The sequence below is a fragment of the Melanostigma gelatinosum genome, assembly GCF_949748355.1.
Source record: "Melanostigma gelatinosum genome assembly, chromosome: 3".
In the NCBI taxonomy this organism is placed as follows: domain Eukaryota; kingdom Metazoa; phylum Chordata; class Actinopteri; order Perciformes; family Zoarcidae; genus Melanostigma; species Melanostigma gelatinosum.
This window is the reverse complement of record NC_136636.1, coordinates 17,751,085-17,774,023: the sequence shown is the minus strand read 5'-3', so window position 1 is coordinate 17,774,023 and position 22,939 is coordinate 17,751,085. Positions and strand designations below refer to the sequence as shown.

Sequence of the window (22,939 nt, the reverse complement as noted above, 5' to 3'; positions counted from 1 at the left end):
TATGACAGATTAGCAGTAATGGACCCGTTTATGTTTCAATTTCACAGCTTGTCCAGAGGGACATTTTGGTAAAAACTGCTCCTTCCCCTGTAAGTGTAAAAATGGTGCCACCTGTGATCCGGCCACTGGGAGCTGCCGCTGTCCTCCTGGGGTCAGTGGAGACTTGTGTCAGGATGGTGAGTCATCCCAATTTGTCCAAGCCAACATTTTTTGTGTCTTTAATCTTCAGTGAAAACATTTCTCTCCCACCGTGGGAGCTAGTTCAGTTCACTGTGAGTTGTGTTCCTGTGTGCAGGCTGTCCTAAGGGCTTCTATGGGAAGCAGTGCAATAAGAAGTGTAATTGTGCCAATAACGGGCGCTGCCACCGGACCTACGGAGCCTGTCTGTGTGATCCTGGACTCTACGGACGCTTCTGCCACCTCCGTAAGTCTCATTGACAGACCCTTGAAATCCCATTGAACATTATAAGCCGGGATTATAAAAGTATTGTTTGTCAGACTCTCTGAAATTTACAAGCATTCAATTTCAAGTATCCAAATGAAATAAAACAGGCTTGCAAATTCTCCTATTGTGGCTATAATTTTGACGTTGCATCATATTTTGCTTCGTGCACCATCCTGTTGTGACGCCATCTCCTCCTTGTTTATTGTCCCTCAGCTTGTCCAAAGTGGACCTTCGGTCCCGGCTGCTCTGAGGAGTGTCGGTGTGTCCAGCAGAACACTCTGGAGTGTCACCGCCGCCACGGCACCTGTGTCTGTAAATCGGGTTACCAGGGCAACACCTGCAAGGAAGGTGAGCACGCTATCACGGTGATCATCAACACACCGTACTTACATTTACTGTCGGCTGTTTTCTGTTCTGAGGTGTTATTACTGTACAAATACAGCATGGATTACAGATGACGGATGTTGTTTTAACAAGAAAAATGAAGAAAAATGCAAAAAGGGGGCCAAAACTGTAACAAATGTACAGTATGAGTCCAAATCCCCTCTACATAGAGGCAGAAAAGCATTGAGAAGATCATTGAGCCACTTATTACAAAGCAGGAGGATGATTTCCATTCTCTCATGTAACAGTTGTCATAACATGATCATTGAGTGCTCTGTCCCGTTCTGCTTCCAGAATGCAACCCAGGTACTTACGGAGCCGGTTGTCAGAAAAAGTGCTCCTGTCCACCGGGAGTGTCATGTGATCATGTGACTGGAGTGTGCCAACGAAAATGCCCTCCCGGTCTTCATGGAGAGAACTGTGATCAGGGTAGGTGGCCCTACAGAGAGCACATGTTTTCCTCACGCTACGTTTTTGTCGTCCCGTGTTGAGACGAGGCTCTTCTATGTGTCCCGTGTCAGACTGTCCAGCGGGAATGTTCGGAGCAGGCTGCGTCCATCCCTGTAACTGCACAGGCGCCCCGTGTGATAAAGTGTCGGGACGATGCAAGTGTCCGGCGGGGACGTCGGGAAAGCACTGTGAGAACTGTGGGTGCAAATATGTTTTGAGTGTAAATAACCACGCACGTTTTACATGATGAAATTGATAACAATGTGTATCTTCTTCCCAGTGTGTCCCGAGGGTTTTTGGGGATCAGGCTGCACAGAAACCTGCCCTGTTTGTGAGAATGGCGGCGTGTGTGACAAACACAACGGGTCATGTAACTGTCCTCCAGGGTTAATGGGCAGATTCTGCCAGAACTGTGAGTATCAGCGGTTTGCATTTTTCGGTTTCCAGAGCAAAAAGCATTTGACAGTCAGCCAGCTGAGGAGGAATGGCAGCGGAACGGTGGAATATGGAAAGTTCTCAGCGGTGCAGCTTGGACAAGAAATAGAACAATATGTCAGAAGACAGAGGAGCAGTTTTTCTTCTCGGTCATTAGCTAAAATTCGTCAGCTGCCGGAAAACCACCTCAAATATACTTCACTGGGAAGAACAAATATAATTCCATTTCAAAAAACCACTGGCTAAATCACAGAACCAAAGCTGTCATGGGAACTTGCAGTGCTTCCATGCTATCCGGTGAAGTTTGTTCTGGTAGAATAGTCTTGCTGATTTAAAAAAAAAAAGTATTTTCCTTGTGCAGCGTGCCCGAGTGGACGTTTTGGTCAAGCTTGCCAAATGAAGTGTGTGTGTGAGAACAACGCTCGCTGTGATCCGGTGAGCGGGCGGTGTACATGCGCTCCTGGCTGGACTGGACACAACTGCAGGAAAGGTAACGGCGCTGGAAGGCATTTGTTAACACTTGTTGTTATGTCGTGATACTCGAATGGGATTCTTCTGTTGCAGGCTGTGATGGAGGGCACTGGGGGCAAGACTGCGCAGAAACATGCGACTGTAGAAACGGAGACGGCAGCTGTGACGCCGTGACGGGCCAGTGCAACTGTGAGGCTGGTTACACTGGAACACGCTGCCACCAGAGTATGTAGTTAGTTATGTGTTGAAACATAAAGACCACACTGTTCTATCTGTGATGATTTTAAGTTGATGTGTCCTTTTGTTATTATCATAGAATGATTCAGGCTTTTGTGAGGATAAAACATACTACAACGTTTTTGCACACCAGAAAGTCTTGTTGACATGCACGTCTCATGACATGAAGGAAACTAAAACTCCTGCTCACTGTCGATCACTTGATCACTTTATTAATGTTTCAGTCTGAGATGAAGGTTTGAGGATTGAAATGTCTTTAATAAAATGAGCGTGAGTGTGAGTGGTGTCTTGGCTTTCTCAGAAAACCTGTTGGGAGTATGTGTTGCTGTCAGCCAATTCATTCATTGGCAGTTTGCGCTATCACTCTCGGTGCTACCACCAGATAGTGCCAAAGCAATAATTTCTAATCCTGAATAAATACAGAAAGGTTTCTCTGTGAGGAACTTATTTTGTATTGTAGAATTGTGTCATTCTAAAACCAGCCTTTATAAAACATGACATTGGACAGGAAATGTTCAACATGATTTAAAGCCACATATCACGAGTCTGTACGTCTAAAGTGTGTGTGTGTGTGTGTGTGTGTGTGTGTGTGTGATATTCCCTCAGAGTGCCCATCAGGTATGTTTGGTCTTGGTTGTCGCCATCGGTGTCAGTGTGACAACAAGGCGTTGTGCGACCATGAGAGCGGAGCTTGTACCTGCCAGGTGGGATGGACTGGAACCTTCTGTGAAAAGCGTAAGAGACGCTCCTTCACATCACAAAGGCAAACTCACCTACTAAATATGTATACAGTATATGTCAGTAACAGGCAGCCTTACCTGTGTGTGTGTTTCAGCGTGTCCTCAGGGTTTCTACGGACTAGACTGCCAGGAGAAATGTTTGTGTCTAAATGGCGGGAGCTGTGACCACGTCAGCGGAGTTTGTTCCTGTCCTGCTGGTTGGATCGGTCCATTCTGCAACCTGAGTGAGTGACGGGTGCACAACAAATAGTTATGAAGTTAACGGGGGCTGGCGTCACTCCAGTGTTATGAAAGATGGTATCAGGTCATTTGTATAGCAGCATCGAAGCACTGGGAACACCTTTGTAACGAGAGTCATTTTGGGAAACCCAGTTCAGTCGCACATGAGAAAGCACCGACTTGATGTTCCCCATGCTATGGCCCGTATCGCTTACCAGACACTGGAATTTCCACTTTTGATCAGCAAAGGTCACCAGGAGGTAATGATATTGTTTGTCCCTCTCCTGGCAGCGTGCCCAACCGGTTTCTATGGAGGAGGATGTAACCAAACCTGTAGCTGCCGTAACGATGGCATCTGCCACCCGGCCGGTGGGCAGTGTGTGTGCACACCTGGCTGGACCGGCCCCGACTGCACAGAAGGTGAGTGAACGCACAACACAGAGCTAAGTGATCATCTGTATGACGGGTAAATACGGGTGTGACAATATGGTTTTGTCCGTGCGTTATTTTCCCAGAATGCCCTCCGGGGTTTTATGGAGCAGACTGTCAGCAGCGCTGCCTGTGTCAGAATGGGGCCACCTGCAACAAGAGCAACGGAAAATGTTCATGTGCCAGTGGCTGGATGGGCACAGCCTGTGAACTCGGTAAGACTCCGAAATGCTGTCAGAGCCTGTGAGAGAGTATGTGACCACAGAACCACCTGCAGATTATTCATTTCAAGGAAAATTCTCTGTATTACAACTTGGGTCTAATTTTTGTACATTTGGCTGCCATTTATAATAACATACTCAGATCTGGGAACATTTTTTTGGCAAAGGCTGACGGGGCAAGAGATGATCAGACCAACTGACCATCAGGCCAAAAACTGTTTGCAGGTGCAACAAATCCTTTAGGTCACAGTTGAACCAACCAATGTCTGTTTCTAAAACAGCCCTTGTTTGAACTTCCAAATAAGTCTGGCTAACGAGGAAGACATGTATGACTTCTGGCGTGTCTTGACTTCCCCTTTAACTTTGTACTCCTTTCTTTTGCCCTCTGACACGCTGCCTAAAGTTTTCTCCAGAAAAAGCTTTTTCTTATCCTTTTCCTCATCAAGGGTATAAGAATAGAGGTAACGCAGTGGTAGAGCGGGTCATCCTTCAATCAGAAGATCACTTCACCCCAAATTCTTCCCGGAAGCTGTGCGTACGGTGTGTGAATGTGTGTGGATGTTAGATGGTCCTTAATGGGCAGGTGGAACCTTGTGTGTGTGTATGGATGTGAATGGATGAATGATAACATGTATAGTGTTAAAGCGCTTTGAGTGGTCGAAAGACTAGAAAGGCCCTTTACAAGTACAAGGTTGTCAGGCCCTCTCACACAGACAGACATGTGATTTTTTTTAGCTGTAAAAAAACTTGATGACTCAAATACACCGTTAAATCAATATTTTGACCCTGACCTTACTTGACATGTTTCTCTCTAAACTCTCACTTCGAAATACTCATATGGCCGGACAATTAACCGAATTCCGTGAACAACAAACATCTTTTACCAACCTAAACTTACTCATATCACAATTTTCAATAACTGTCAGAGGCTACAACAACCACAACATCTGAACAGAACATCTAACGTCCAACCAATCAGCCGGCAGACCAGCATCTTGAACTGATTATACTGGAACTAAACAGGACAGACATGTTGGAATTGAGCCAAAAAGAGAAATGAAATACACGCACTGATTTATAAACATTTATTGTGATCGATGATAATCTGAAAATGTATCTCGATATACACTTTAGGCTGTTTGGCCCAGCTCTACAAACTTGGATAATTCCGCCTCGCCTTGTAAAGCCATAATGATTTGTGTTAGTCTGTACAGCAATGCAGAAGAATAACATTACCTGAACCCTAAACATGTATGGCCTGTGGTTGTTTTACTGTGCTCAGGAAATACGTGAGTCTGAGTTCAATCTGCTGCCTTAGCTCATTTGTTTTTACAGAGTTTGTTTGTGAACCACGAATGGGTCTTTTCCGTAAAAGTCTCTGCCGACCCGGCGAAAGCGTTCCAGCTTGTTCTCCCTTTGAGCTCCACATCACACACTATCCTCCCTCTGTGCCTGTTACAACCTTTCCCCGTCCAGCCATGCCAGGCCCAGCCCCCTCTTCATGCTCAGGAAACCTCTCATCCTGTGGCTGGAATGCCTTGATTTCCAGCTTTATACTCAAACTAATTGGGGAAAAAAAACCATGTTGCAGCCCTTCAGCAGAAATATGACAACACACGATAGTTCACGCCATGATATCTCTGTTTTTGGTTCTCTTTCTTGTCTCACGTGGGCTTCTACTCGTGCACGCTGCTGTATGTCTGTACAGAGTGTGCAGTGGGCCGGTTCGGGACGGGCTGCCAGCAGCAGTGTGAATGTGAGAACGGCGGCCAGTGTGACGGACTGACTGGACGGTGCAGCTGCAGCAGCGGCTGGATCGCAGAGCGCTGTGAGAAAGGTGAGCCAGTGAGTCTCTGCTGCACAACTGAAGCAAAACTAATGAACCGACTGAAACTTTGACCTCATGGGAACTGCTGCACAGTGGGAACTGTCGGACTGGCAATATTGTGTCATTTTTTGTTCATTTTAACCTCTAATTTGCACCTTCTTCACTCAGCATGTGAACCAGGCCTGTTTGGTGCCAGCTGTGAGGAGAGATGTCATTGTGTGCACGGGGATTCATGCCACCACGTCACTGGAGCGTGTCAGTGTCCACCAGGCTGGAGAGGAAACCTCTGTGATAAAGGTGCAAGCTTGCGGTTAAAGACACTGGTGCTCTTGCAGCCCCTGCTGGACGGAGTTTGTCCTGAAAGTTTGATCATTTTCCAACATCTACATGCAGGGGCAAGATCAGAGAAAACGTTGTTATTTTGGATACAACTTGTTTCTCATATGTTCTGCTCTATTTACTTGATACATATGTATCACTCTGGTTCTTCAAGTTTTATTTCTGCTTCTGTCTACTGTAATATATGCAACCTAGGTTTCTTCTCTGTTATGCTAATTTAGGGTCTAAGGATAATATCATTTTAAAGCCCTCTGTGGTGAATTAATAATGTTGGGGATGTATTAATACAATTGACTTGACCAAACAAAGCAACAAAGAACAAACTAAATAGACTAACTCATTATAAAAATATGCAGAATAAAATGTCTCCCCAAATTATGGCTATAAATATCTTACATTGTTTTGACTTTCAGCTTGTTTGCCGGGTGTGTATGGAAAGGCTTGCATGCAGCACTGTGGCTGTGCACAGGGCACATCCTGCCACCATGTCTCTGGAGACTGCGGCTGTCCTCCTGGATTGACGGGAAACGGCTGCGAGCAGAGTAAGTGCTGCAGGACCAACTTCTGCCTCCAGTCCATTTAGAAGGGTTGCGTTGCAGGTTTTATTAACTCATCCATGCATTAATAAAACCCATTTAAGATGCATCAAGAACATCTCTATCAAACCTCTCCCTCTCTCAGCTTGTCTACCAGGAACATTTGGACAGAACTGCAATCAGGTCTGCCGGTGCTCAGAGACGAACCAGCTCTGCCACCCGGTGTCTGGATCATGTTACTGCGCTCCAGGTTTCCATGGCCCCAGATGTGACCAAAGTACATCCAATAGGATAATTATACCTTCCATTACATCACATTACAGTGAAGCAGAGGCCTTCTAAAAGTACTAATTCTCTGCTGTTTCAATTTCATTTTCAGTTTGTGGAAAGGGTCGTTATGGGCCAAACTGTGAAAGCGAGTGCCAGTGTGACAATGGAGGGAGGTGCATTCCTTCTACTGGAGCCTGTGATTGTCCAGCAGGTTTTATCGGAGCACGTTGCAACACCAGTGAGTCCATCTGAACTGTGCTTGGGATGGTGGCTGAATTAGTAATGTTAGCATGGGATGACAAGTATCTGGTGTGTGTGTGTCTCGTGGTGACAGCGTGTCCAGCTGGGCGTTACGGAGTCGACTGTGCTCGGGTGGCGCTGTGCGGAGACGGAGCCCAGAATGACCCGGCCACCGGTCGCTGTAAGTGCATCCCTGGTCGAAGAGGAAAGGACTGTGGACACGGTCAGTTCTCAGTACTGTTGATACGGTTTGATGTGACATTTACTGGCGCTGCAATAACCTGCACCTGAATATTCTACATCACACACAAAACCACCTGCTCCACCATCAAATGTTCAATAATTGTCATCTAAAGTTAACAAAAATCAACCAAGGATATGACATCCAAAAGAATTGTAATGAGGAAACACAAGCGAGTCAGACCAGTTAAGTCATCATTTTATTCTTACACGTTTGTCTGTGTGTAATATTTCTGTCACATATTTTGTCCTCGTAAAATAGTGGAAGATTAGGGGTCATGTGAGACAGTGAAAGCCCTTATGTGCACACTTCATGTGATCGGACGGATATAATTAATATGCGTATTGTATTCGGTTTATTACCGTAATTGTGCTCACTGTTTTCAACAACACCGCCACTACATCATCATCATCAGTCATATATTATTTGCGGTTTCAAAGAACACCTTGAATGTCACAGTGAACCAACCTTAATTGCACCGCTATCATATGCAACATAAGTACTTGATTGCCATCTGTGTGTTATCTCTGACCCATTGCCTTCAATGAGTCTGTGGACAACCTCATAGTTCTGAGAAGATGTAATCTGATCATTTCAAGTCTAGACTCCAGTCTAGACTTGAAATGACAATTTTTAAAGAAGAAAAACAACATTTTTGTCATCTCGTATTTTGTTCTGGTTTGATAATGACATAAATGATTTCTGCAGTTCAATTTCAAGAGTGCATATTCCAACTTAGGTTGCCTTCCAGGCTGGTTTGGGGCAAACTGTGCTGAACGCTGTAACTGCAGTAATGGTGGAGTGTGTGACTCTGTGACTGGAAACTGTACGTGCAGTCTGGGTTGGACTGGTTCACACTGCGATAAAGGTGACACATGCTTTTATAAATCTTGTTTCTTAATGCAGTCAAGCTGATTATTACATGTATGATCTGGCAAACATAGACACTAGTGTCATGAGGTTGATTTTTCTTGTTCTTTTTTTTGACTGTGTCCTCCTGTTTCATTCAATTGTCTCTCAGAATGTCCTGCGGGCAGATTTGGTGGCAACTGTCAGCTGAAATGTAACTGTGAAAATAACAGCACATGTGACAGAGTGACAGGGACGTGTCGGTGCGGTCCAGGCTACTATGGACATCTGTGTGAACATGGTGAGAACTGAACACATAAACACACACAACGAGAGACATAAGAGCCTTCAAATATAAATCAGGTAGCCGAAAAAAAAGAAACTATATTTATGTGACCCTTTTTTAAGAAATTAACATTTTCAGTTGGAAGCTGTCTGCTCGGGATAAGGGCAATACAGACTTAGGAACAGTCTAAGACATGGTTGGTTTAGATCTTTTCACAGAATTGGTTGAAAAGTAAAAATATAGATTATTGCTCAGAATTATCGCTTTAAAGAATTTAATATTATTGTGGTACACAAAAAGCACAAATGATCTGCCGGTGTGACTAATAGGGTTGGGTATCATTTTGAATTTTTCAAGACAAGTGGCTGTACCATCTGAAGTAACACAAAATAGAAATACTAGATCACTAATACTAGTACCTCAAAATGACAGTGAAGTCCAGTACTTAGTGCTCTTACTTCCACCTCCCTTGTTTATCATTGTTGAGGACAAATGCAAAACTAAAGCATCCGGTCTTATATATTGAACTAAAGCCTTTACTCTGGGGTTCATACTCAATCATGAATCCAGTGGGGACATTTTAAATCATGGTCGGCTTTAAATCTCGTGGCATGTGTCCCTCGTCTTCAGCCTGTCCTCCTGGTCTTCACGGCCCGCTGTGTCAGCTGCAGTGCGACTGTATGAACGGAGCCTCCTGCCACCCAGCGTCGGGCCACTGCATTTGTCCTCCAGGATACCACGGAGCTCGCTGTCACAGAGGTCAGTCAAATCACTGCTGATTACCACAATGTAATGACAGGATTACTGGCATTTCTAAGCCGAATTGATCCTTTTTTGAAAATGTTGTCTCGTCCCCGACTCCTCTCTCAGGGTGTGAACGGGGTACCTTCGGTCATGGTTGTGCCAAGGTGTGTGACTGTGAGGAAGAATCTCCATGTGATCCTGTGAGAGGAAGATGCCTCTGCTCCTCGGGGAAGACTGGACTCAAATGTGACATTGGTAATCTTCTAGCCTCTGCACACAGCAAAGTCATAGGATAGCATGTCGAAAAGTCATGAATAAGCCGTGTTATTACTTGTCGTGAAAGTTATAGTATACGGTTTAAATGAGTCATAAAAGAGCCAGTGTTTTATGTTGAAAAAGCCTTGAAAAGAATCACAGTAAGGTATGTCTTCAGTCATTATGTAGAATGCTGAAAAAGCCATTGTATAGTTTGTTGAAAATAGTATGTCGTATATTATAGCATGTAAAAGCCCTAAAATAACAGAAAAGTGAAGTGTGTCGAACAATTCATGAAAAGGTTGTAGTATAGTTTGTCGGCAAAAGTCAGTGTATATAATGCTAAAGTCATAGAATAGTATGTTGAAAAAAATCAATACAAATTCCTAGTGTAGTATGTAAATTAAAGATGGTACAGTGTCATAAAAACGAATGGAAAACTCATATTATCATATGTAGTAAAATAAATTCCTCTTTCTGGCCCTCAAAGCTTCCCCAAATGCTGTTTGCAGGGCTTATATTACACAAAATATCGGATCTCCTGAACACTTTGTTATTGGAACCACATTTGGTGGACCTATGTCGATATGATTTCTGAAACTAAATTAAGTGGCGCTGTTGCATCTTCATCAAGGAATCTCTTATCTGAGAATACTTAACCCGTTCTACTTCACATTTGGCGGGTGGATTGCCGGGGACCCGAAGTGTTGAAGTTGGACAGGTGACACTTTCAATATTAACAACTAAGCTGTGGAATAAGTTGAGCGTGTCCTTGGCAGACGGCTTTTACAGGCCAGTCAACGAACGAGGAGCGGCTCTCAGCATCTCCGGGGGCCAACGATTGCTTTAGAATCACACGGACCTGTGTAGTTTTTGTTAAACTGTGTGTATTTGTGTCTCGTGTCAGACTGCAGAGCGAATCGTTACGGGCCAGACTGCGCAGAGACCTGCGAGTGTGGCAACGGGTCGCAGTGCGACAGACGCAACGGCCGCTGCAGCTGCCTGCACAGCTGGATCGGCCTCTCCTGTCGAGAAGGTATACAGGAATGACAAATCATCGTGACTGACACGCATGCATCCCTAGTGTCTCATCGGTTATCTCACTGCATCATTACATCCATGTAATCAGCGGGCCACGAGCTTTGTCAACTCGTGAATCATCGGAACAGAACATTTTAGCCGACTTTGTGAAATAAGAGTAAATAACTAGTTCTAGTGCCGACGGCGTTCAGTTCCGGCAGAGTCTGCACTTTCTCCTCGGTGTCGTCTTTGTTCTGATCGTGTGTGTGTGTGCTGAGTTGCACTCACTGCTCATTATGTGTGTCCCCAGGTGGACCGCCACACATCCCCTACAGCAGAAGAGGAGACTCGCAGCATGAGAACTCGTTGTAGCTCCGCCATCTAGCTGGAAGACTCCAACTGGGACAGATCAGCCACATTTTACTGAAGTGGCTCCAGAGGGAAAGATTGTGACAGGAAGTTGTAGCAGGCAGCTGGAAGACCTACATGGAAATAGACTTTCTGATGAGAACTGCCGTTTCATGTTTGGACCAGAGCTGGAGGATTTTTTTTTTTTGCGTGCCAAAGTGTCCTTTGAACTGTCAGCCTGACCTGCCACAGCGGTACTTTGTGAGTTTCTTGCGGTCAAGGTGGATCAGCGAACCTTTTAGTCTTCAGGATTAAAATCCCTCCTCAACTACTGCATCGTCAGGAGATTGTGGTTGCGTTTACTGCACTTTCGGTATTTTGTCCTTGAAATACCTTTTGCAGGTACTGTGCACAAAATAATGTAACCTCAGTTTCTGAAAGCGTATTTGCCAGTAGTATGAATTTTGTTTTTTTAAAATCTATTTGTTATGAAGTCCTACCCTCAGTCAAATGATGCTTTACTGTACAACAAAGACTTTAATGATGTTCACACATTCCTGTTGATTTAATGCCTTAATTGACAGCTGGAATTCTACAGTTCATTGTGTCACTAAACTACACATTTTCACCTTTAAGGGTAAGCGTCTACATATTTTTCTTTGAATTGATTGTGTATAAATTGCTTCGTATTTATATTTCTCACAGTTGTAGACAGTTGAATATACCGCAGGTTTGAAATGCGTTCTTTATTTTCTGCTGGATAAAAGAGACGTTTCAGCTCTTGTCAAATAAACCCCCAATGATATTTCACACGAAGCCAACATAGACAGACGCATGAAAGGTTAGTTTCCCATCATTTTATCATTGAAGATCGAAGCTGTACATCCTGTCTAAATTCAGATTCAAGCACAGTGCAGATAGCAACGCCTGCAAAAGAAAAGGCAGAGGTGAACACAACCAAAAATATATACAAAGGTCAAACTATGTACAGGAGATGCCAGACTATCGACGTCATCTCCAGAATGAATTCACTTCACAGCGGTCCTCGTAAATGCATACACAACACAAAGAAATTACTTGTTTTTGTCCGTCTTAAAATCGATAAAACGCAGCATGATGAAAAAAAAAACTTTTGATTCTGTCGACTGCATTAAAAGGCTAAAACGTAAAAATATATTATCTGTATAACCTAGAACCTTCTGTAAAATAAGCTCTATCCACCGCTGGGTCCGTTGTCATCGCTGAACAAGTCATTACAATGTTGGAACAGCAAATATGAAGACACTGACCTCTTAGAGCATGACTTACTACACTTCAGCCTTGAAACATTGAGTTATTTCTACAATGTGCAGAAACCTTTGAACACCATAAGATCTTTGTTGGGCGGGTCAGCACGGTGTGAAACACTGGTGGTCAAACTAAACGCACAGCGATGACATTTAAAGGGAAAGTTTGACATTTTGGGCGATGCGCTTATTCGCTGTCTTTGCTGAGAGTTCGATGAAAAGATTGATAACACACGTCTGTACGTTAAATACGAAGCCACTGCCAGCAGTCTAACTTAGCTTAGCATAAAGACTGACAGCCGCTATCATGACTCATACAAAGGTAATACAGTCTGCCTACCAGCAGGTCCAAACCTCTCTACTTAAGACGGTATATGTTTGTTTCTTCTGCACCAAAAACCTAAATTTGATGTTTTATTGGGGGAAGTGAACAGTCTTGTGTCAAAGTCTATTAACCCCCCGTACATAGTTTGTAAATGAAACGAGATAAAACATGGTCATTTATGAGCGTCAGAGGAGCAGGCAGGTAGTCGGACTAGCGGTTTCCCTGTTTCCAGTCTTTATGCTAAGCTAACTTCTCCTGCTGCTGGCAGTAACATTATATCAGACGGATACGAATGTTGTATCAACCTTTTCGAATTTTAACTTTCAGTGAGAAAACGAAAAAGTCCCAAAATGCCGAACAAAGTCTCAAACGTCCTCCCCGCTCCCTGCAGATGGAAAGATTAAGACACAAGAACCCCACGGACTAAATGTTCTTTGCTTTTCTCTTCTCCTGAGAAAACACTCAGACACAGCAAATCACACGTATACAGGGATCAACTAATACAACGGGCTAAAGCAAGGGATTCGTGTAGCCCCCCCAACACACACACACACACGATCAATAGACATGAAATCACTTTGTTGCTGTTAAAAATCACCTCAGGAGTAACGAAGCAGACCTCATCCACACTTTGACTATCCCCTCCACTTCAACGTCTCATTCACACCAACAGGACAGTTTTCGTAATGTGTTCATTTTCTGCTAAGAATCAATATTGTATCAGCTGTTGGTAAAGATTTGAGTTGCCTACACATGTTAGTAAGCAGGCTAGCGTCCCACAGCTACTGTAGGCTGGGTAAAAAGGGGCCCATGCTTTGGGGACGTATCACATGCTATCCACTTGTGCTTTAATCTCAGTAAGAGACCACCCAAAGGAGAAAGAATGATGGAGGGCTGTCTCAGGTTGCATGTCGCCTGAAACTAACCTTACCGATCCTAAAGCAAGTAGCTGTACTTATGCATTCTGTATATGAAGGGCACATCTGTTAACTAGTATAACAGTGTGGTCAAGTAAAGATATATGTATAGATATATGGAGTAAAGTCCATATCATAGATAGATAAGCTGGATAGCACATGCGCCAAGATGAGTTCTATAATCTTGCAGGAGGTGAGAGTGGAACACTTGGGTGTGTCTTCAAAGAGAGATGAAGAAGATCTTTGGCTCAAGCCACGCTAAAATGTCACTGGTCCTGCCCGGTGTCCACACATGACAGAAAGAGACGAGTAAACGCAACCTCCTGACCATGTGCACGCCAACACACCGATAAAACCACCTGCTCTGTTCCCTGAGCTGCTGCTCCCCACTGATTAACTGGACACACTCGCAACTGATGCCACTTCCACCAGTCAGCGTTCCAGCATTCACAGGGGACACGGGACCAAGTCGGCCAAAAGGGACAGCGGTGGAGCTGCTCGTCTACGCCAAAAGCCTACAGCACTGTCTGATGCAACTGTAAATAAGGCAAAAATACTTGAGCAAAATGTGATCAAGGAGAAGCTTCCATGAGATGTGGAGCCAGCACTGATAGGACCACTTTCCTGCACAGTGAACCCTCAGCCTGAAAACAGAGATCAGAGGCTGGGCGACACAGCGATGTGTACGACACCGCATTTGATCCGACGCGACTGCAGTTCCTACCGTTCCTACCGGGACTGATAAAATGGCGACTGTCTTCAGTGGCAGACGTGTTGCCCTGACGCGTCAGGACAGAGGAGGCGCCTCAAGACACAAAGCGAGGATGAGGAGGAGAGGGAATCATCAGGAGATTCTATAGTGCAAGACTATTTTAATACCCATCCTCTCGCCTCTTTAGAACTCCCGTCCGACACCACACCGACAATACTAAAGTGCTGATTGTTAAAGCCCACGACGAGGCTCACACACTGACGATGTCCACAACATAAACAACAGGTTTTACAGAGTACGCAGGTGTTTTGTAAACAGAACATCCAAGGAACAAATGCATGGCTATGGTACATGTGCAACTGAGTAGTTCTCATATATTCATCCGGTATGAACTTAATCTTCCTTTTAGTTGCAATTTCTAGAAAAGCGAAAAGAAAAGAAAAAAGAAGAGAAACTGGCTGCCAAGCAAGCGTGTGCTTATTTTTTTAAAGGTATTTTCCTCTACGGTTTTAAAATACGTTCAGCTGAATTGAATGTATCACTGATTTAAGTATGAGCGCATATCCCTAACCTCCCTTCCACTTTTGTCTTACTTTCCTTCCCTTTCTGCGGAGGTGACTGTATCCCCCCCCCCCCCCTCCCTTTCCTTATCTTATCCCTGTAACTCTAAATGAGGTGCCCTGGGTGACCTCGGTGTGGCCAGAATCATGCGCCAGGGTCTCACTCAGTAAAAGCTCAAGCAAACAGAGGATCAGGCAAAGGTGGGGCGCTGCAGCTGCAGCCCGGGTGCAGCCCTGCCGGGCGGGGCCGCGCTGTGCGTTAGGAGCGGTAGTCCTTTTTACTGTACGGCTTGTTCCCCAGGATGCTGTCCACCTCGTGTGTGATGGACGTTGACAACTTTGGAAGGACCTGTGTCAGGAGAGAGAGAGAGAGAAAGAGAGAGAGAGAGATGGTGAATATGTTCTCCTCACTTATATAGTGCCGTCAGTGGTTTTGGTGGTTGTTGGTCACAGAGAACAGCAGCAGAAATTGTCTGCAGTTGCACATCACAGCCTCTAGAGGGCGCTGAGCGGTGACATTGTGCCGTCCTGTCTGCCACTTCCAGCTCATTACTTCAAATCATAAGCTGGTTTTATAGCTGATCTGCAGCTTACTTAACTTGTATATGAATCTTTTTGTCACATTATTTTCCACACATCCAGCTGCAGTGAATTAATTGTAAATTATTTCATATTATACAGCGACGGAACAATATACAGACTCTTTACTGAAGTAAAAGTAGCAATAATACTCCATTGCAAGTCAAAGTATTACGAGCTAAATGTACTGCAATTATTGCAGTAAAAGTACTTGTTACACAGTAGAATGCTCCCTGTCGGTGTCATTTAATTATTATTTTTGACAGAAAACTGGATTTGTTCTCTTTCCACAGTACAGAAATTAAATAAATACTAAACAGAAAGAAAATGTACTTTTACATGGACTTTACTTTTTAGGGTGAAGGAGTGTGTGCCCCAGTAAGCCCTAAAGATATGTGAGCATTTCAAAACTGAAATATTAAATGTGCTCAGGGAGGGGAGACATATGGTGTGTGCACACATATGGTACACACACACACGGGAGGATACACAAAGCATCAGAGAAGAAAAGCGTATGCTCTTTACTGCAGGCCAGACATAATGCGAGGACGGGACGTAAACCCCCACCGGTCTGAAAACCCCATTAAAAGAGTGCATCTTATCGTCTCCGGTCCCCCTGGCAAACCATACTCCGCTGACCTTATTAACTCGGTACAGTAAAGCACCCAAGCGTGCAGCAGCAAACTGCCCAAGAGGCAGAGCCGTACCCACGGGGGGACGCTGCTGTTACAGATTGTGAGGCACGAATATTGACTTTATGAAACGGGTCAGGTCACACTTTCACAAATTGAGCAAGTAATTTGCTCTGCAGAAAAAACAAACAGAAGAACAAACACTCGTTTGGTGGGCTCACCTGTATCGCTCCTATGTTCTCCATCAACTGCTCGGTGTTGGACGCCCCTAAGAGGACTGAGCTCACCCCCTCGTTCCGTAGGCACCACGCTGCAGGAGACCAGCAAACAGCAATGACACCCCCAACCACGACTATGGACATACACACACACACACACTCGCAAAGAGTCACACACAAACACATTTCCACAACTAGACTTCACGAACACACGCCAGTTATTGCAAATCAAATTACAAACGTACAAATTAAATAAAATCGGACCACAACTTCACATCACACAAACACTCACGAAGTGGTGGAAGAAGAAGCACGCAGACTCTTTACATATCACAACATAAAAATACTCCACTACAAGCTAAACTCCTGGACTTATGAGTCACATTTAGAATGCAGACGTATCATCAGCAAATTACTTGAGTGTTTACTTGCATGATCACACATTGTTTTATTATTATGCACTTCAGGATAAACGTGTACGCAGCAGCATTTTAACCCTTTCGATGGTTAAGAGGAAATGAGTTTTACGGACTGCTGATCAGATATATACGTTCTCTTTTTCCTAAATTTAAAATCAGTTTGCATCAAGGATTTCTATATGTAGGTAACTTGAGACTTTCTATGGCACTTAAAACAACTGAGTCAGCAGCCTGCCAAGACAGAATAAATGTGACTGATAGCAGCAAGGACAAAAGGAATCTGTCATGTTGTGGCTGATTTCTGATCTGTTTAATGAGGTCAGTCGATGCACCGATGCCAATCCGGCACATCAGTGCATCCATATGTGAAATAAATGCTGTGGAGTGGAAACTACATTATTTCCCTCTGAAATGTAGTGGAGTAGAAGTGCAAAGTGCAAGTATCTCAAAATTGCCCCTTAATACATGTGCCTAAATTCAAATATTGCACTCTGCTTGTAATCTGCTATTTTTTTTTTATCTCTCTGAGAAATCTGACAAAAAAAAAAAAACTCCTCTCCGTCTTATGCAATACAATTTCATGCTTTTGGAAAATAAGCTTGTAAGCAGATTACTGCATAAAGGGATGGAGAATTTAGCTGTAAAAATAGTGGGCTTATAATTTTACACAAATCTAACAACGTGAGAATATGGCCTAAAAACACAACGGCTGAAGATCTTCCAATGGATTGACGCAGGTGCAGAACTTCCCTCAGGCCAGCGAGAAACCCAAAATCAATTCACTCTATTCTCTCCACCTGAATGTACCACCTGCTCCAGCAGCACCAGGCCTCAATATCACGCCAGAGGCAGCAAGGAGTCCATCATTGCTGTATACCGGTAGTTATTATTGGAGTGCCACAGTGATGTAGAGGACTACATGACGGACATAAATCTTCTCTGCTGCCTTCAGGAGCGCTGGAAGGATTCATGGTAATTGGGAGAGATGAGCGTGTCCACTAATGGGCCGTGAAACCGGATCTATGACACTGCATTACTGCGAGGGTGAAAGATCTGTCGTGATCTGCGCTGGCATAGGAGAGGGAGTCCCAGATTTACTCGCCTGCGTCGCTAACGTCTGACACTTTAACAGCCCTCGCAAGAGCGTACGTCTTTGGGGTTTGCACACTCTCACCTTCCTGCCCAGCAGCGAATCGATATCAGTCTCTTGCTGGATTCATGTCGGGGATGCTATTTTAATGCCGACACTGGAAACTGTTTAATACACGTTTACACCACTGGCTTGCGTATAAAAATACATCCTGTACACATGTTTGCATTCTTGTGTTGATATTTACATTACTGTAGGATGTAATGTAGATCCTTGTTTAGATGCAAATACTGTTTATTCTTCATTGTCCCTGAGAGACAATGAGATCATTTGTAGAGTCTTAGTCCCTTTAATATACACGACTTACTTTTTATTTCCTCACTATTGTCTTGTTACCTGCTCTCTTTCTCCTTGACCACTTTTTAAAACAGACAGTAGCTGCTGCAGCACACACACACACACACACACACACACACACACACACACACACACACACACACACACACACACACACACACACACACACACACACACACACACACACACACACACACACACACACACACACACACACACACGACAACACAACAATTCAACAGTCAAACCAGACAGCTGCTGGAGTGATGTTGACCTCGGCCCGTCCGAGGCAGAGGGACGGACAGACGGACAGAAAGAGAGAGAGCGGCAGAGTGTATCTGCGTACCGATGGCGAGTTGGGGCAGAGTGCAGCCCAGCCGCTCCGCGATTGCCTGCAGCTCTTTCAACTTCGCCTGCTGACGCCGGCCCTCCTCACTCAAGATCTTGTCCTTCAACCACTGGTAACCCTGTCGAAAACACAGCACACCTGCTCAAAAACACAGCCCTGCTCACACACTGCTGCGCCGCAGCTCCGGTGTCACCAGGGCCTGTTTTTAAACACGCGACTCTGTCTCCTGCTGTCTACACCTCAGCCAGGGAAACATGCCACAGCTACCCTTACTGAAATACAAAACTTTGTGTTCATTATCATCATAAAGTTCAAAACATGACTGTAATTTACTTTAAGTACATCCGTTTATGCTCAGCTGAGGAAAAACAGTGACGTTTATGAAGTATCATGTACATTATAATGCTATGAGTCACAAATTAGAAACCAGTAAGAATAATCAAAGAGCCGAAAGACCACAAACATCCACAGACAACACTGAACCAAACAGGAAGCAGCACATTCCACACAAGTCACCAAAAGCACTGCACAACACCAACATGGAGAACTACTTTCTTCTGTAGTCGACAGTCACTGACACACGATCCACAACATGCCACTCCACTGCACACATCAACGGCACAGTGTTGCATTCAGTCAGGCGTTAGCTTCTGTGTAGCGCAGAGGTGAAGACCTGTTTGACCAAAAACTCTTTTTTGGTTAAAACTCTGTGTCAAAAATAACATACTGACTAATTTAATTGAAGTTTAAATAGTGTTGGTATCCATATTGTCCAATTACATAAATTTGCTATTGCTCTGTGTGTATGTTTGTATCGCGTGTGTGCTCATGTGCGTGCTCTAAATAATTGCGTTACGCTGACACCAGCTGGCAAACGGTGTGGAACAACAAAGCTTGGGAAGAGGTGCACAGTGCATGGCGTCAACCATGGCACGAAAACACACACAGATAAGCGAGGTGTGCAGAGCTACAGAACCTGAAAGACATAATACACACAGTCAACAAACAAACAAACAAACCAGCAACCTGTAGGGAGACACAGAGTGGTGACACCAGCACGGATGATCAGATAAAGAAACCAGCAAGCAAGATTTGACTACCTTCAGAGAGGCCCGAGAGTAGGGAGGCACCCTGCCGTCGTATTTCCCTGAGATGATACCACAGGCCAGTGGTGACCACGTCATGGCCCCCACACCTGAGAGAAAAGGACGTAATCATCATGACACCCTCACTTCCTTATAAGGTTGGAACCCTTATTTTGTCTTTGGAAAATGAGGTTTTTGCTGTACAAGTCTCTCTAAAATACTATAATTATAATTTCAATTTAAAACTCTGCATTGTTTGTACAGAATTTGTGTTCTACACACATGCTGCAGTCACCTGGCAGCTGCAGCCTATAGAGGTTGAGTAGACCTCAATCAAAGACACAACTCCATTGCTGCTCACCTATCTTATGGAAGAGCTCCGGTAGCTGCACCTCCACCTTCTCTCGCTGGAACATGTGGTACTCAGCCTGCTCGCAGATGGGAGGAATCTGGTTGAATTGTCGCGCCACAGAGTACGCTTCCTGCAGGAAATGCAAGGACATGGAAGAAGTAAAAACTGGGCTCATACATAGTAGTATGGCATAAAAGGTCATATGTCATCAAAAAAAATGCAATACAAAGTCATATTTTAGTATGCCATAAAAACTTCATAAATAGTGAAATATATCATAAAGATGTCAGACTATATACGTAGGATATATATAGTATGAGGAACATCAATGAAGATCAGGAACAGGAGCATGTAGGATACAGACGGTCAGGAATAAATTCAAATCTTTGTGATGTGAAGAAAAAAACTCCCTTTGGCTATGTTGGAAATGAATATTTGCTCCGATTATTTTGGCTTGTTGTCTCACCATTATCTCCATCGGGCTCCAGCGGGATGTTCCCCAGTACATGGCCATGCCTTGGTTTATCACATGGGTCATTGCTCGAACCGTTTCTGCAAGTAACAACATTTAAAAATGTTAAAAGAAACCACGACCAATGCTGGAGCGGCACTGTTGTGTTTACAGACTTTTACATTCTCTATAAAGCATCAGAGTCTACTATACGTGTATCTGAGCTGTTCTGTATTATTACAAGAGATGCATTCGATATCATTTGCAATCAGCTACAGCCAGAATAAAAACACACCAGATGGTCCAACTCCTGTTTCGAAGACACAAACTCAAAGCCGTCCAATGTGAACTGCGTGCAACCTTTAAAGGGCAGATGAGCAAGAGGATTGCCTCGACGTTTACATCAAACAACAGCAGCTACTTCAGACTAACGAGACACGAAAGTATTGTGAAAGAGCCGAAGCACTGAAGCATCACGCTGAAGGCAGGAAGGTGACCTGTGACCGAACTCCGTAAACCCAAAGGGGAACTCCGACACTGGAGCAGATGCATCCTGTGTGACCAGCTGAGCCCACACACAGTTAGCGCTCTGCCATTTAAAGGTCTCCAGCATCAGTGTGTATCCTCACTCTGACTGTGGAGGTGGAAGCACCACGACAACACGCAGCATGTAAAAATAGACATTTCAGTTACAAGAGGTTTGTTTATCGGCGTCTTGGCATTGCAGTCGTCATAGAGACAGAAAAAAGGTGATTTCTCGATGTGCAATATGACAAAACATGTGTGTGAGAGGGGAGAAAATGGTGATAATTCAAAACCGATAAAGTAGAGACAATAGTAGAATTACCTTCCATAGGTGTATTAGGGTCCGGTCTGTTCGCAAAAACCACATCCACGTAGTCTAACTGCAGCCGTTCTAGAGAAGCCTTTAAACCTAGAAATAAGAACCACAGTTAGTGTCGTAATAGTGAATATTTGTTTTGCTACATTATTATTTTCTTCATAAAACTATCTATATACTGCAGAAAAAAATGTTTTATTGTACCAAAAGTTTCCTTGCAACGCCGAGTGTGTCAATTATAAAAATAGAAAAGCATTGATTCCCTTAAAAGCCAAAGCATCTAATTAGGAAGCATTCTGTTGCTCCAGGTTCAGCATTTAATGCAATAACCCGCGGCGCTGCTACTTACCTTCTATAATGTGTTTTCGGGATAAACCTCTTTCAGTCTCTGCTCTAAAAAAACAAACAAACACGTTATGAACAGAATAACAGAATAATGACGCGACCTGGCCCCTACGATAAATGATAAATCTGACAAATGTGTTTTTGAAAGTACCCGACAACAAATCAGTTCGGATGACACATGATCCCATTACCAGGAGCATCAAACTAAAGACAATACACAGGAGGGTCGTTCGTCAGAGTCAGAGAAGCAGCCAGATGAAGCTTACTTTCCACCCCAGAAGATCTTTGTTGTTATCACCAGAGTTGAACGTCTGAAAAATGAAAACACATCGGTTACAACATCTGCCAAATACTGAGAATTATAGCAAAAAAAACCCCCAAAAAAAACAACCCTCATGAGTAGGAGCTGGTGAGATCTAAAGTCTACACAAACCATATATTATACGTCGTAACAGCAGGATGAAAAGCCCCGACACCCCCTTTGGGCAATCATGCGTTTCTACATCATTCTTTCAGTGTCACACGCAACCACATCCCACAATATGCAACATGTGTGACCGCGCCGGAACTCGACCAGCGGCAATGAACGAGTGTCTGTAGCTGTATAACCTGACAGTGCTATACCAATGTCCATCCAGGACATTGGACAAAGTAGACGACAAGGACGAGAAGTTCATCCATTATTCAGCATCTTTGAGGAGGGACACAGGAGTGTGGGCATGGCATGGCTGCCCGCATTAATCTTTCATCTTCCTACCTTACTGTTCCAGCTCACAACACACAGCCTCCCAATATGTGCAGGGAAGGAGATGATGCAAGATTAGGGATGCTGGCTGGGGCGGAAATTAACACCCCCCCCCCTCCCCCCACACCAAACTCAATTCAAGTGTGCCTCATACCTCCATCCTTTCTTCTTTATGATGTTTCCGAGCACCACCTCTGCCCTGTGAAGCAGACGGAGAGAAGATTAAATACAGATAGTTTTGGAATGATAACAGCGTTGACATCTGACTGAGGAATGATTTTAAATGACAGAAAGCAGTCCAACTCGTCACACATACTGGTTGATGCATTAAGGAGCTTTCAGTGGGAAGAGCACCTGTTTAGGACTGGTGTGTGTGGGAATTAGCTGGCAGGTCAGAGCCAGCAGAGTCTTGGACCAGCTGTGCTGTGGATACACCACTATGTCACTCATTAGCAGCCACAGGGGTGCTAATGAGTAACATTATGATCAACATGGGGCTCATTAGGGCTGGGCAGAGACCTGTCAGCAGGATCTCTGCAGTCCTCTTACTCTGCGTCTCACATGAAATGTATTCGAACGCTCCTCAGAGAAAAGAAACAATGCAACTAGACATTTCTTTTGGATTCATTTTGGGTGCACTGATGAATAAAGCCAGATGCTCTAATCGTTGTTGGAATCTACAAGGACCA

At 44.2% G+C, this 22,939-nt stretch overlaps 2 protein-coding genes across 7 annotated transcripts in view; one reads left to right on the top strand and one right to left on the bottom strand.

The window, feature by feature from the left end:
• The window catches only part of megf6b (multiple EGF-like-domains 6b), a gene marked incomplete at its 5' end in the record, with an annotated part of 61,298 nt that extends 49,768 nt beyond the window's left edge, over positions 1-11,530 (top strand). Inside the window, 24 exons of the mRNA XM_079297067.1 lie at positions 48-176; positions 296-424; positions 659-793; positions 1,124-1,258; positions 1,351-1,476; positions 1,560-1,691; positions 2,076-2,204; positions 2,279-2,410; positions 3,029-3,157; positions 3,258-3,386; positions 3,673-3,801; positions 3,897-4,025; positions 5,740-5,868; positions 6,028-6,156; positions 6,612-6,740; positions 6,880-7,011; positions 7,114-7,242; positions 7,339-7,467; positions 8,225-8,353; positions 8,507-8,635; positions 9,251-9,379; positions 9,491-9,619; positions 10,527-10,655; positions 10,950-11,530. Coding sequence (XP_079153193.1) covers positions 48-176; positions 296-424; positions 659-793; positions 1,124-1,258; positions 1,351-1,476; positions 1,560-1,691; positions 2,076-2,204; positions 2,279-2,410; positions 3,029-3,157; positions 3,258-3,386; positions 3,673-3,801; positions 3,897-4,025; positions 5,740-5,868; positions 6,028-6,156; positions 6,612-6,740; positions 6,880-7,011; positions 7,114-7,242; positions 7,339-7,467; positions 8,225-8,353; positions 8,507-8,635; positions 9,251-9,379; positions 9,491-9,619; positions 10,527-10,655; positions 10,950-11,011 — 3,047 coding nt within the window. The 3' untranslated portion in view covers positions 11,012-11,530. The remainder of the gene's footprint in view (positions 1-47; positions 177-295; positions 425-658; positions 794-1,123; positions 1,259-1,350; positions 1,477-1,559; positions 1,692-2,075; positions 2,205-2,278; positions 2,411-3,028; positions 3,158-3,257; positions 3,387-3,672; positions 3,802-3,896; positions 4,026-5,739; positions 5,869-6,027; positions 6,157-6,611; positions 6,741-6,879; positions 7,012-7,113; positions 7,243-7,338; positions 7,468-8,224; positions 8,354-8,506; positions 8,636-9,250; positions 9,380-9,490; positions 9,620-10,526; positions 10,656-10,949) is intronic.
• Positions 11,531-11,835: 305 nt separating this feature from the next.
• Positions 11,836-22,939, bottom strand: part of kcnab2a (potassium voltage-gated channel subfamily A regulatory beta subunit 2a) — a gene marked incomplete at its 5' end in the record, with an annotated part of 90,936 nt that continues 79,832 nt past the window's right edge. For all 6 annotated transcript variants that reach the window (XM_079265334.1, XM_079265337.1, XM_079265335.1 and 3 more), the window contains 10 exons: positions 11,836-15,136; positions 16,220-16,308; positions 18,429-18,549; positions 19,532-19,626; positions 19,878-19,998; positions 20,335-20,420; positions 21,167-21,253; positions 21,510-21,553; positions 21,772-21,816; positions 22,405-22,449. In XM_079265334.1, coding sequence (XP_079121460.1) covers positions 15,047-15,136; positions 16,220-16,308; positions 18,429-18,549; positions 19,532-19,626; positions 19,878-19,998; positions 20,335-20,420; positions 21,167-21,253; positions 21,510-21,553; positions 21,772-21,816; positions 22,405-22,449 — 823 coding nt within the window. In that variant the 3' untranslated portion in view covers positions 11,836-15,046. The remainder of the gene's footprint in view (positions 15,137-16,219; positions 16,309-18,428; positions 18,550-19,531; positions 19,627-19,877; positions 19,999-20,334; positions 20,421-21,166; positions 21,254-21,509; positions 21,554-21,771; positions 21,817-22,404; positions 22,450-22,939) is intronic.